The following is a 14051-nucleotide window of genomic DNA, read 5'->3' as shown; positions in this document are numbered from 1 at the left end:
GACTTGAAGAAAGCGGGGACAGACGTGATGTTTACGAAGGATGTGCCCCCGCCCAGCCAGGCATGGCCCAGGGAGCGGCCAGCAGGACTGCTCCGTTGCCCAGGCCTCCTGCTCCCCCTAGTGCAGGTCCTCGTCCTTAGTGGTTTTTCCTCCAAAGCGAAATTCGTGACATGGAATCCATGTTCTTTGTGTCACACTGGTGACGGGGGGGCCCACCCGCCCCCTGGCTGCCAAGCACACCTGCCTATGAGCCGGCTCCTCCACGAAGTGTGTCTGAGGCCAGGACTCGGGGCTCAGGCCGGACTGCTTGTCAGGGGTCAGCAGCCTTTGTTGACGTTTAAGAAAGGGGGGCTTGGGAGAAAGGGGGTTCTCACCACTTGGCTCAGCTCCTCCATCAGAGACCCAGGAAGGAGACCCTCTGCTCACTAGGCCATGGCCACCATCACCGCTGAGGCCCAGAGGGCCATACAGGGACACCACCTCCCGACTGAGGGCAACCTGGCTGCTGCCTCCTGTCGGCGCTTCTCATGGGCTGAGCTGAGATGTTTTCATTCACAGAGGCCTTGGTACTTTCAATGTTGCCGAATGGGTGAATCCTAACCCCGTCTCCCATCTGGTGGTTCCATCAGACTTCAGTCATTTTTGTAAAAATCAGCAGCTGCTCCTGTCTGACTTCCTGAGCTGCACCCCCTCTGTCTGTAGTTCTTAAGTGGCCTCTGAAAAGCTGGCTCAGGCCCTGTGGTTGGGTGACCCCAGGGAGCTCAGTGGGTTGGTAACTGGTCAGGAGGTGGGCATCCATGATCACACTTGGTCCCTATAACTGGTGTGTGTTTGGTAAGTGGGAAACGCAAGTCTCAGAGTAGCTGTGACTGGCCCAGGGGGCTTCTCTGTGTCCACTCCGTGGATGTCGCCAAGGACCTCTGGGCTGGGGGATGGAAGGGGATCACTGAAGTGTGTTCCGTGGACCCCTAGTCCTGTGAAATGCCCTGTTTGACAAGTTTCCATGAGTTTTAGTAGCTCAGACCCTAAATTTAGGGGTGTCCTTGTTTCATCAGCAAATATTTACTGGGCATCTACCCCATGCCAGCTATGTTTCAGGTTCCGTACCTAAAACACTGAACAAAACAGACCAAAATCTCCATCCCCTAGAGCATGTGTGACTGACAACTGCACCAGAGAAAAAAGTTGGAAGCAGGAGAAGGGAACTGAAGTGCTGGGAGGGGGTGTGTTTACAGTAGGGAGGGTAGGAAAATAGCTTTCCACTCCACTTGAGGGTAGAGCCATGCAGCTCTCTTAGGGAGGAGCATTCCAGAAGGGGAAGCAGCCCATGCAAAGGCCCTGAGGCAAGTGTGCTCATGAAACAAGTTGGTCAGTGTAGCTGGAATGCAGGAGCCAGGGGCAGGGCTTGTTGAGGCAGATGGGCCAGGTCGCAGGGGATTGTGCAGACCACTGTTTCAGCTTTGCTCTGGATGAGATGGGGAGCTCTTGGAGGGCTTTGAGCACAGGTGTGGCATGATCAGACGATGGCTTAATAGAGTCTCAGTCTGCTGGTGGAGATGGCCGGGGAAGTAGCTCGTGCAGGAATCCTTTCCAGTGGCTGGAGATTGCTTGGAATAGAAGTCAGACCCTTCCTGTGCAGGTGCTGGTATGTGCTGGAGAGAATCAGGGCACCAGCTGGCCCCCCGCCTATTGTCGCTATCCTATAGATGAAGAAACTGCTTGAGGTGTAGCAATTTGCCCTAAGGTACCTGGTATTCAAGGCAGAGATGCACTGGAACCCAACCATCCGAGGGTCCTTTCCCCATAGCTCTGTGGGGGGAGGAGCGCAGGGCTGGCTTGGCCTCCTGGACAGACATGGACTCATGACCCAGCTGCATCCAACCAGCCAAGCGTTCCAGAAAGAAGCATTCTTGCTCTGGGTGCATGACATTTATTAAAGAGCTTTGAGACGGTCACACATGCCAGCAAGCCAGGGTTGGGTTGCAGGGTGGCCTGTTCGCTCTATAACTTCAGTTACTGAATGTGCCTTGCCATCTGAGGAGGGGCAGATGACAAGTCCCATTTTGGCCCTGTGTAGCCAATGTGAGTCAGAGACCCCAGCTGGGCCAAATGAGTGTTTCAGGGAGAGGGACAGTCCCTTACCGTTCAGCCCATGGATAGAGAGCTCTCGCCAAGTTTTTATAAGTTCTTTCTGAAAGTAAGGCCCCTTGGGGATTGTGCTAAGAGCAATTTCTTAGCTACAGACACCGGGGTCTGCTCAGGACTGAAACTGCGTGGGGACCAGCCTGTGGGTGCACGCTTGTTGAAGGAACCAGGAAGTGCAGTGCTCCCATCCACCTCTGAGCAGCCCAGACTGGTTTTATTGGGAGGACCAGGGCTCAAATAAGAAATCCCTGCATCTTCCAGGCAGAGCGCTGGGGCCCTCACAGGACGCAGCAGGTGCAGGAGATGGGCCTGCGCTGCTGCAGCTGCTGCTGGAGCTGTTCCTTCTCTGCCGTCAGCACCTTCAGCCTCTCCTCCAACTTGCTCAGCTCAGCCATCCACTTCTGAGGGGAGATCGGAGAAGCCGTGTCTAAGTTGATATCATCTCAGGTCTGTGTGCCCTCCACTTGGGGTTGAACTGATGGAGGAAGGCAAGGCCAGAGAGCCCAGGGGTTCTGCTCAGGGCCACTGGGCACCATGCTGGCCCTGGTAGGTGGGGGAGCCAGGGCCCTGACCAGTCATCTCTGAGGTCTTGGGGGAAACTCTCCTGACCTGAGGGTCCTGCCAGCATCCCAGGCACTAGGGTGACCCATCCTTCCCTCTCTCTGTCAGCCCCTTGGTCTCCTCTGCTTTTCTGCCACCTGATGTTTCCCTCTTGAAAAGACTTTTCCTTGGCACTGTGTCCAGCACTCAGTCCTTGAGTTTGTTGTAAAACTTCAACATTCCACCCTCCCAGCTCCCCCAGCTCCATTGCAGTGGAATATGGGAGGTAGTGGGCTTGTTTCCACCCAGTCCCTCTGGTGTGCTCACAGGGCAACAGAGGACCAGAGGACCCGGCGGCCCGCCCAGGACTGCTCAGTGGCCTAGGGGCCCAGAGCCGGCTTGGCCCCCACCCCGCCTGCTGCGGTCTTGGCCACTTACCTGCCTGCACCACTCCTGGATGGCGCGGACGGACAGCGGGCCCTGGATGCTCCCGTCTCGCCGCAGGAACACCTCCCCCTGGTCGGTCTCGTAGAGCTGCGGCTCGGCCTGGGCCTTGGGGGCGTGCACACTCAGGCGGATCACCTTGGTAAGGGCAAGGATAGCTCTGCTGGCGCTGCATTGGACAGTTTGCAGCCCTAATCCCGCCTCGCTGGCGCCTGGGGCAGCCTGGGGGTGCTGAGGCCAGGGCTGTTTCCAGGCTTTCCTCTAGTCTTTCTTTTCCGAACTCCTCCCGGCCCCCAGCGGCCCCAGTTCACCTTGAGAGGGGTGCTGGTGGCAGAGGTGCTGACCACAGGGATGAAGGTGAGCCTGTAGGCTTCAGGGAAGACCTGGGGCTTGAAGCCCTGCAGGATGGAGTCCACTAGCAGGCGCACGCGGTCCTCATCGCGGTGGCTGCAGCGGATGCCCTGCACCAGGCCGCTGTCCTCCACGCCCACCAGCAGGCTGCCGCCCTCGCTGTTGAGGAAGGCGCACACATAGCACCGCAGGTGGTGCTTGAAGGCCTGGTTCAGGTACTCGCCGCCACCCCCGCTTGAACTCCACATTGCGTGTCTCGCTGCCCAGAAAGGCGCCCTGGAAGAGGCGCTCCTGGCCCAGGATCTCTTGGTGCACGATGGCACTGTCTGAGCGTGTGCCGCTGGGCCAGCCCTGGGGGCTCCGCTGCCACGGGGCCAGGGCCCAAGTAGGAGGGTGGGCAAGCATGGTCGGTGGGAGACTGGAGCCTGGGATGGGACCAGGGCTAGGGCCAGGGCTCGGGCCACTGTCCTCCTCCTGTTGGGGTGAGTGGTGAGAGCGGAGTGTATGGGCCAAGGCAAAAGCCAGGAGGCCCAATCTTGGTGGCGACAGGGACAGGCGCCTCCAACAGCCCCCATCCTCCCACCTCCCACCCCTGCCGGGGCCCAGCCCGCATGTGCATCCTGATACCCGCCCAGGCAGAGGGATCTAATTCTGCCCACCGTCCTGAGGCCATTGTGGGAAACTCCACTGGGTCAGGGGTTCAAACCATCCAGTGCTCCTTCCCTGAGGGCTGCCCTCTTCCCAGGTGGACTGAGGGATGCATGTGGGTAAGAGCTGTTCTCCTTCCTGGGTGGGAGCTGGGACACCTGAGGCCACTCTCTTCCCACTTGGGTTGTGGGTAGGCCTCTGAGGCCCAGGGCTGGATCATCTCAGGAGATACCTCAGCACCCTGAGATCCCCTGTGACAGAGCTGCATGTATCTGAATTGAGAGGGGCTCTCAGAGATCCTACCCACTTCCTAATCTCCCTTAAATCCTCACTGATCACTTTCTGGACAACCGACTAGCTATCCTGAATCTCAACTTTCCTCCAGTCCTCCCGAGTCCCCTTCTGTGGTTTCTGCTCTGTTCCCGGGCTCTGGCCATGAGCCTGCTTCCCTAGTCTGGGCCTCACCACTGGACTCCCTGCCTCCAGGCTCTCCCTGTCCTCTTCGCTGACCCTAGATGCAAGTCATACTGTCACTCCTCTCTTAAACCCTTCCCTGGCTCCCTGATGCCTTCCAGCCTCCAGAAGGGTGTCTAGTTTTGGGAGCTCAGTGCTAGCTGGGCCACGGTGATGAGAAGCACACCGCCACCAGCCCCGCAGCTCCCAGAGAAGACAACTTAGCAGAGACGCGAGAAAACTGTCAACCATCATATAAACATGCTGTCGGGCCACAGGGCTTTAAATGTATGCCCCAGGGCTGCTGAGCTCTCCGACAGTTTAAACCCCATGGAGTCTTCACTTCCCCCGAGAAAAGACAAACCAAGATCGCCCTTCCCACAGAGTGATCTACCACCACCTCAGCGAGTTGACTGCTCTGTTAGATGCCCACGAAAGCCAACCTTTCTCCTGCTCTGTCTGGGTCTCACAGCCCTTGGTGGCCTGGCCCCTACCCTCTGGCCTGGCTTTCTTCCTCAGTCCCCCTGGCAGCCTCTGGCCTAAGTTCCAGGGACATCAAACGACCTGCCTCCCTGCAAATGCAACCCCACCCCCCACCATGTCCTCTTGTATGTGCCATGTCCCTCTGCTTGGTATGTCCTTCCCTGAGTGCCTGTCCCATCCTCTAAGTCCCAGCCTGGATCTCACTCCCCTGCAAATTTGTCCCTGGAGAGCAGGGAGGACCCTTCTGGGTTCTCCTGCTCCAGGCCGCCCCCTCCGGTCGTCTGGCTCTGTTCACAGATGCAGGGCTCCCTGAGGGCAGGGCCAAGGCTTTGCTCTCTGCTTTACTCTCTGCTTTACTGCCCAACACAGAGGGGGCACTGGTGTTGTCAACTGAGCGGGTGAGGTCAGCCAAGGAGAAGGCCGGGACCCTGTGAATCCCAGAACCTGGGTGGCCTGGCCCAGAGGCAGAATGTGGGAGGGCCCCAGGAGGGTCTGATACTTGCATCTTCCTTCATGTGCTCCCAGGCTGGAGGCAAACTCTAAGGGTCAGTATCCTTCTGGGATCACGGTCACTTGAGTAGCAACCCCCGAGTTTGCAGACTCGTCCCCAGTTCCTCAAAGACACCCCTCCAGCCCCACCCAGCACAGGCCATCCATCCCCAGGCCTCTCCCAGGGCTTGAGGGCTACCTGGCTCGGGGATAGCCTCACTGACCTCTCTGCAGGTTGAGTGATCCCGGCCCTCCCCCAACACCAGCTCCTTCCCGCGGGCCACCAGCTCCTTGATGATCTGGTGCTCCTCCAAGGCTGTGTGCAGGCGCCAGGGCAGGGAGGCCAGGATGTCCTTGTGGGTGGCCACCTGCACCAGCGCGTAGGCCTTGCGTGGCCGCCGCACCACCTCAATGTGCTCCCGCTCCACCGGCAGCTCGAGCCGCTCCAGGGTGTCTCGCAGCAGGCAGGTGAGCACAGGCACCGAGAATTGAGGGTTCAGGTGGCCCACATAGAGAACATGCCTGCCGGGAGCCACCTGGATGCTTGAGTCCTCAGGTGGGGCCTGTTTCATGGAGAGCTCCTGCAGAGGCTGCCGGCCTGGGGGCTCCATGAGGGGCTCCTGCACCTGTGTTTTGGTGCTCTCTTCCTGGGGGGGGGGGTCTCTGGAGGGGCCTCCCTTGGAAAAGATTCTGGAATTCCTCACTGCTGGTTGCTCCTCTCAAGGCCCTGGGCTCTCGGCTCGGCCCAGGGCCTCCCAGCGGACTTGGAGAGGGCCAAGGCTCCTCGGAGGTTCACAGATTGGCAGGGGCTGCGTAGGGCCAGAGAGAGAGGGTGGGCAGAGGGCCAGCAGGAAGGGGCCTGCCACCCACCCAAGGCCTAGGACAGGAAAGAGAAGAGTGAGACAGGCCTGAGCCAGACAACAGAGCATGTGGGCCTGTCCCTCCATCCCACAGGAGGGAAGGGAAGACCGAGGGAATATGCTTGAATTGGGGCAGAAGGGACGAGAACTCAGGTCCCTGAGGGCCTCCCAAATCCCTTCATTGTCCCCAGAAGTCCTGTCCTCCCTCACCAGGCCACAGGCTGGCCTCCTAGTTGCCCTCAGGGTTTCCTGCCCACCAGAGTTCACTGCTGCCCCCAGGCACCAGAGAAACCTTCTCAAGGGACCTTTGGAGAAGAAGCTTTTACCCAGGGCTCTAAGGATTTCCTGTGTCCCCTCTGCTGCTTCTCCTTGCCTGGTCTGAACCTGCTGTGGGCCCAACTGAGGCTCTGAAGCAGTCAGGCTGGGTCAGAGGGTTTTAGAGCTGAGGTTCTTATGCTTTGGGCACAGTGATGAAAGCTATGGCCCCTCCCAGAGCAATGGCCTTCACATACATACATATAATCTGAGGAGGCTCGTCTAGACCGAATCCTCTGGTTTGGGTCCCAAGAGCAGAAGTGAGGAGGGGCAGAGCGAGGGCAAAGCTGGGGACCCTGTGTACCTCCCTGGCCACCTCCTGCTAGGCCAGGGCCGTCACTCCTGAGCTGTGCACATATGTACACACACCAGCCAGTCCACTCACCCCCACACACCCCGCCTCCGGTCCGCGTGGCAGGTACGGCCGGCCTGCATCTTTTCAGATTGGATCCTTGAGGCAGTTAGGGCCTGGGGCCCACCACTGTTGGGGTGGAGGCATTCAGGGCAAACGGGAACAGGAAGAAAAGGGAGGCCTATGACCTTTATGTCCTGATGGTTCCTGGGGGAGCATGGGAGGTGCCATCCCTCAGCTCCCACAGACCCGAGTCCTGGCCAGCAGCTCCCAAGGGCGCTTGGGGGCTTGGCACCGGACAGGGGAACCAGGGCTGGAGGGAGTGGGTGGGGGCCTGTGCAGCCACCTCTGTGATCTCAGGAGAGTCAACAATGCCTCTGTGCCAGCCTCAATCAGGCAGGGCTGGGAAGTGAATCCGGAAAACTTCTCCCTGACTTCTCACCCCACTGTAAACAGATGTCCCACACAGCTTGGTGGGGGGCTCCTTCTGCGAAGCTCCCAGAATCCAGGGACTGAAGACATACTTCCTCCCTCTGTAACGTCCTTCCAGGCCCTAGTGCCCACACAGGTCCCCCGGAGCCCCAGGTCTCCACCTCCTGCTTCAGTCACCAACGCCAGGCTCCACTGGGCATGGGTGGGCCCGGCTACTCCCAGGATGGATCAGAATGCACATAATTGGTTCCAAGGCTCCCCTGACACCAGGCTTTTCTCTTTGCCAGAGATGGAGGCTGCTGTCCAGAAGAGCCCCGAAAAATAGGTCAAGCATTGCCATCTCTTTTGAAGGACAGGGTTATCACCTGCTGTTTGACAGGGGCCAAGACTTGAGTGATACGCAGCCTTTATTAATGCAGAAATCTGTTCTTGGGTGGGCAGGACGTTGACAGTGCTTTCCATTATGCAGCCGCAGGCAGCACTTCTGCAAGTCCTGATTTGGGGGAGGGGAGGGTGGCGATCAGACTGGGGAAGCTATTTGACAGCATAGAGAGGAAAGCCGCCTTCTCTGAGTAGCTAATTCTGAAGATGCCAATGAGTTTTGATTCCCTGGGGACTGAGGCAGAGGCTTGGGTAGGGAACCTGAGAAAAGAGACTTTGGTGTGGGGCAAGGAAGAGGCCCCAGGCCCCAAGTGGTGGAGTGTGGGGCTCAGGGGAGGGACCCAGCAGCCAGGTCTGACCGGTCTCTGCAGCCGCAGCGGCTCTCAGCTTCCCACGCCTCCCCTTCTTCTTCTTCAGGCCTTTCTAGACTCTGCCACCATGAGCTGCTCCCACAGCAACTGTACAAGTGGGGCTGTAGCTGTTTTAGACAGTTAAACTCGAGTCCTGTTGAGTGATGCAGAAACAGACAGCTGGCCAGGAGAGGCACGGACAGATGAAACACGTGAACACAACCAGAGAACATAACAAACACGTGGACTTTACATACTTCTCTAGAGGCCTTGCTATCAGGCAGCTGTTCGCCATGACATTTTCCAAACTGATTTGAATGCCAAAACTTTCCCCATTCTTCCTGGAAATCTCTTTAAATGACTGTATTACATGTTTCCCTGGGCTCTTTCAACAACCTTATGTGAGCCGAACATCAATTCCACTGCTTTTTTTTTTTGCAGGGGCAGGGGAGTAAAACTGTCTTTTATTGTAAGCGCTCAATACATTTACAAGATAATATTTTAAATACTGGAATGCACTGCAGTATAATTGGGTCATTTTACAGCATCTTCGGCTTTCTGGCAGCCACGCGTTTAGTGTTGTGGAATAGGCAGCCCCTTTCAGTCCTCTGTCTGGATGCCTGTAACCTTAGTGACAACCCCCACTTGGCAATGGAGGAAAAAACTTCTTGAATTTGAAGTTAAGAATGCGAAGTGGGTCCAAAGATGAGGGTTAGAGGGAGACAGCAGATCCGGGTCTCCTCGTGTTACCTGATGAGTGTCACTTGGTGGTGCACGCGGCCATGATCATCAGGCGTGGGTGTCTGCGCTAACCGCCCAGGGACCCCAGCCGAGGGGCAGGGACAGGAGAGGGGTGGAGACTAAGCCAGCTGTTACATGGGAGAGGACAGGACATCAGAAGAGCAAACTCTGGAATGCACAGGGGTCAGAGTGTGGACGCAGCCTTCACCACCCAGGCCCCATGACACTCCAGCCTCAGTCCTGAGTCCTCTCTTGTGTCTACCAGTTTTGCCTGTTGATTCCTGCCTGGCCCAGCACCCTCCCCCAAGACACCTTGGGCCAAGGGTCTGCACCCTGAGACCTGTCCGCTGCTGGCCCCTGGGAGCATCTGCAGTGGCTCTGGTGTCTCAGGTCGGGCACAAATACACAGTCCTCATGCTTGGCCCGGGGGGATCCAGCTGTGGCGCTTCCCTGGGAAAACGGGGTGACTCGGGGCACTGTGGCAAGGAGGCTGTAAAAAGCTGAGGGTCAACAGAGACAGAGGAGGAGGGAGTATCCAGTGTCTCTCAGGCAAGAAGGTTTTCCTTGTTTTCAGCTTTGGTTGTAACGAGGGGCAAGTCGCCTCCGGCTCTTCCTGAGTGAGGAGGGGCGGTGGTACCAGCATGAGGGCAGAGACAGGTGTCCCACCAGTGCCACAGCCCAGAGAGGGTCTCAGATTGTTCCATAAAGAGGAGTGCTGTGGACACTCCTGCTCAAGACTAATGACTTGGACCACAGGACACAGCAGAGCCCAGGGCCACAGGCCAGGTGGCCGGCAGCAGGGGGGGGCTGTGGGTGGGGACGGGGCAGGGGTTCCCAAAGGATTCAGCCTTACGTGGAGCCTGGCCTCCCCTCCCCTCCCCTGCAGTGCCTGGGCCTCTCCTCCCTGACGTTCCTCAGCACCGGAGTCAGCGTCTGTGTGTCTCAGCGTTGAGGGTGGGCACACAAAGCTGCTGCCGGGAGGCCTCTGTCCTCCAGCCCGGCTTTCCCACATGCCTTCCTGCTTTGTGGGTGGCTGCACTTCTGGGGGTCAAAGGCGAGGCCACTTCAGCTCCCTTGGATGACTCTGGGTCACTACTCAGAAGGCTTGGCTTTGAGGAACAGTTTCAGAAGTTGAGGTTTTGTTTATGTTTTTCTTAAGACATTCAATTCTGCCTACAGCGGTGAGGGCAGTATGAGTGAGTACCGTCCCCTCCCCTCCTGCAGAATTTGACTTTTGGTTACCTTTCTAGTTCTGTTGCCTTGGAAACCAGATAAAAATAGAATGTCAACTGTTTCAAGGCAACGGTGATTATGGTAAAAGTGACCCTTAGTTATAAACTACGTGTGTTCCAGGAGTTCTCCATGTGAACTACACACATCCATTCCCGCCGGGCTTCCTCAGTGCAGTGGCTCGGCTGGGCCATGTCCCTCATGGGGACCTGGAAGCTGTGCTTACGGAACCTGGGGATTAGAGCTGGCCTTGGGACACGACGCTTCCAAGCCAAGGGGAGCCCCACTTCTCCCTATGTCCCATCCCCTTGCACTTGAGCTGCCACCTGGGCAACAAAGAATAGTCCTGGATGATAGCGGGCTGTGCAAGGACCACCCCACTGAAAAGGCCTGCTCCGTGCTGTCCTGCTGGCACAAAGGGAGGGCCGTGCCAACCTAGCCTGTGGCAGCCCCCAGCCTGCATGGCCAGCAGGAGCCAGGACGAAGGCTGCCGGCCGGTGCTGCGGTAGGAGGTCCTGCACCCCTTACTAACTTCGGAGTTTGGAGCCAGGAACCTCCTGAAGCTTTAGTTTCCTCATCTTTAAAATGCGGGGAACATGGTAGTCATCCCTGAGGGCTGTAGGGAGGTTTAAGTGCGCTAATGTACATAAGCAACTTAGCACAGGAAGCCCTTGACAAGCGTTCACGGGCAAGCTGCATACTCCCGGCGACGAGAGGCGGGGTGGGGGGCGGCGTTCTGCTCCACAAGGCCGGGCTGTGCAGCACGTCTGGCCTGCCTGCATATGCTGGTGTTACCTTCACACCCAGAAGGTTGTCATCAGGGTCCAGGACGGCCCTCTTTGGGAGGACCCTGAATGAACAGCATAGCCTACCAGACGTAGACGCAGGCCCAGGAGTCTGGAAAATGGGCTCATTCTGCTTTGGCAGCCCTGCCCCTGACTACTTCACAGGGATCATGGTTAGAACCTCACAGTGGCCAAGGGGAAGACCATGCTGGAACTAGGCACTGGCGAGGGCTGGTGAGACCTTCAGAAGTCTCCTCACCTAAAGTCCTCACAGCCAGATGGGCCCAAAGAAGGGAAATGACCCACCCAAAGCAGCATAGAGAATGGCGGGACTGTCTCGAACCTTGGCCTTGGCGCCAGATTGCTTGGCTTCAAACACCTACTTTGGTGCGTCCTGGCTATACGATCAGAGCTTAAGTTTCCTCATTTATAAAGTGGGTCTGTTCTGAAGATTAAATGAGATAATTCTAATTCACGTGGAGGAGTTCGTGGGGCACACGGTGACGTGAGTATCAGTCATCATCAGGTCACACTGCACTGCACTGCAGCCCTTCGTAAACAGGGATGTGTTTTACGAACAGAGTACCTGGCCCCTGCTCAGAACAAGGGGTACGATGCAGGCCGGGCCAGCCTGCATCTCTCCTCCCCCCACGAGGACGAGGATGCTCCCTGGAGCTGCTGACCCTAATGCTGCCCTTCTGCTTGGGCTTCTGTGGCTGCTGCGCTCACTGCCGTCTGGCTGCACAGGAGCAAAGCGCTGTGAGTGCAGAGAGTGGCTCTCACACCGTCTTCCCAGGGGCTATGCAATGCCGGGGCCCCAGTGGGCAAGTGGCAGACAGCCTGTTCTTCAGGGACCACTGAAGTCACAGGAACAGAGGGAGCTTCTTGTCTAAGTTTCCTCATATATAAAATGAGGAGCAAGACCAAGACAAGGGGAACGACCTGCCCTTTGGAGACACAGTGATTTGTCTGTTGACTGATTACGAAGACACTGGCATCTATATTGTTCTTTATTTATAAACAGATCGACATAAAGTCAGTCCAGATGGCAGCAGGGGCAGTGGTGCTGCTGACTTGCTTACAAAGGGAGCATGTGGACAGTGGAGAGGGTGCAGCCAGACTCCAGCCTGGAGACCCTTCTCTCCCATCCATCTTAGGGCCTTCCTGGCCTAAAATCATTGGGCCCAACCTTCTTCGGCAGCAATTCTGGCCAGGGCAGGGAGCTGCGGTGGGGATGGTGCAGGTGGGGACTGCAAAGGGCCCAGCGGAGGAAGAGAGGGAAGGTGACAGGGACCCTCTCCTCCCTGTGTTGATTGATGTGGTCTAGACTCGATGGGTCTGTCCGTCCTGCGGAGATGTGCCTGGGTAATGTCCTCTGAAGAGGGCCGCATCTCTCTGGAGAGGGCCTGTCTGGGGCCAGGGCAGGGCAGTCTCCCTCCTCCTGCAACCCAGTGTCTGGAGTGGGAGGAGTATGACCTGGAGGGCTTGCCCAAGTGCCAGAAACAATAAATTAACAATAAGAAAAGATCTTTTTTTAAAAAAAGGTAGAGGTCTGCACCATGAGTTTGGACTTTGCGGATCTTGTGAGGAGAAGGCAGGAGCTGTGGGGGCACAAGGTGCCACACCAGGCCCGGCGGATGGCGAGGGGACCTGGCATGAGCGTCACTTCAGGGTCCCATCTTCTGAAGCCTCAGGGGTCAGCCCTTCCCTCCATCACTTGGAAGGTGTTCAGTCTAAACTCCTGGGGAGAGCCTGGCCAGGCTTGAGAAATAAATACAGGGGACCTCAGAGCCATGGCAGGGCTGAGGGGAAGAGCAGCACCAGCCCTGGGCCCCACACTCTCCCCTCCTCCGTCCTTCATGGAAGGATGTATCATGGCAGGAGGGGTAGCAGTGGCAGCTCCACGCAGCCTCCGGGAGTCCCGAGGTGTCTGGACCTCACTGAGGTGCCTGGGAGCGGGCTGGCGGCCCTGTGCTCCACCCCTTGGTTGTCTAGCTGCGTCTCCCTGTTCAGAACTTGCCCTGCTTCAGCCGGTCAATGTGGTAGGAGAGCTTGAGAGCGGGCCCCAGCTTCAGGCCCATGTACTTCATCATCATGTCGCTGCGCAGCAGAAGCAGGGCCTTGCCATCGATCTCCTGGGGGTGGAGGGAGGCGCCATCAGAGGCCTGGGTGGCACCCAGGGAGGGGCCAGCCACATGGAATCTGGTGAACCTCCTGTGACACTAAAGCCTACTTGCTCTCCCAGCTTGTCTCCAACCACCCCTCCCCCAAACATCCTCCACCGAACACCCCAGGCTAAGCTCTTCACACACTTTTGTACCAATTTCCTTTCTCTGCTCCCAAGAAGCAGTTTCCCACCCTCCCAAACCTCTGAGATCCAGCTCAACTCCATTTCTTCCCAGGAAGCCTCCCCGGTCAGTGTGCTTGTCACTCATCACAAAGTGTTTCTGTATTGACCCTCAGTGTTAACTCGGTAAGTCACTTTTCCTCCTGAGGGGCAGGGACCCCTCTGGGTGAGCCAGGCACAAAGCAGGCGCTCACTGAGACCTTCAAGCCTGATCCAAGAGCACCCTCCATACCCACCTGGCATGAAAGATTTAAATAAGCATTGAGAGGCAGCAGACATGAGTCCCCAAAACACAGAACAGCAACAAGCAGGAGGGGCTGTGAAGAAGTAGGTCTGAACCCCAAATCAGGAGTACAGTCACTGCAGGGGGATCAGCAGAAGTCCCTGGCCCCAGAGCCACATGGTCACTTGAAGAGATGCTGGAGGCCCATGGAGGGGAAAGTAGAGGGAGGGGGGGGACCAAGGAGGTTGGAGAATTGGGGGCCACTTGGCAAGGGACTCTTTAACTTGGACTGAAGCCCCTGATTCTCAAGCGAAGGCAGGTAGATTGGAGAGTAAGTGCTCCTAGGAAGAGGAGAGTCCTGCCCCTGGGACTGAGCCCACAGGCCACACACCCAGGAGGAATGTGGCTGAATCAGATCCTACACTAAAGGAGTGAGCTGAATTCAGTGTCCAGTGAGGGCCATCTAAGACTCAAGATTCTGC

At 57.4% G+C, this 14051-nt stretch overlaps 2 protein-coding genes across 8 annotated transcripts in view; both read right to left on the bottom strand.

The window, feature by feature from the left end:
- Positions 1 to 302: 302 nt before the first annotated feature.
- Positions 303 to 7163, bottom strand: SLFNL1 (schlafen like 1). The gene is given in 6 exon segments (XM_064493317.1): positions 303 to 2546; positions 3124 to 3267; positions 3441 to 3710; positions 3712 to 3959; positions 5768 to 6243; positions 7114 to 7163. Coding segments are annotated over 6 exon segments (1311 nt in total). The 3' UTR covers positions 303 to 2423.
- Positions 7164 to 7874: 711 nt separating this feature from the next.
- SCMH1 (Scm polycomb group protein homolog 1) overlaps positions 7875 to 14051 on the bottom strand; it is a 149025-nt gene continuing 142848 nt past the window's right edge. For 6 of the 7 annotated variants that reach the window (XM_064493686.1, XM_064493689.1, XM_064493687.1 and 3 more), the window contains one exon: positions 11992 to 13134. In XM_064493686.1, the coding sequence (XP_064349756.1) occupies positions 13009 to 13134 (126 nt within the window). In that variant the 3' untranslated portion in view covers positions 11992 to 13008. Of the gene's footprint in view, positions 8398 to 11991; positions 13135 to 14051 lie in introns of those variants that run through there. The other variant, XM_064493691.1, reaches the window with a different exon arrangement.

Source organism: Camelus dromedarius, chromosome 14, assembly GCF_036321535.1.
Source record: "Camelus dromedarius isolate mCamDro1 chromosome 14, mCamDro1.pat, whole genome shotgun sequence".
Lineage (NCBI taxonomy): Eukaryota > Metazoa > Chordata > Mammalia > Artiodactyla > Camelidae > Camelus > Camelus dromedarius.
This window is presented reverse-complemented; position numbering and strand designations above follow the sequence as displayed.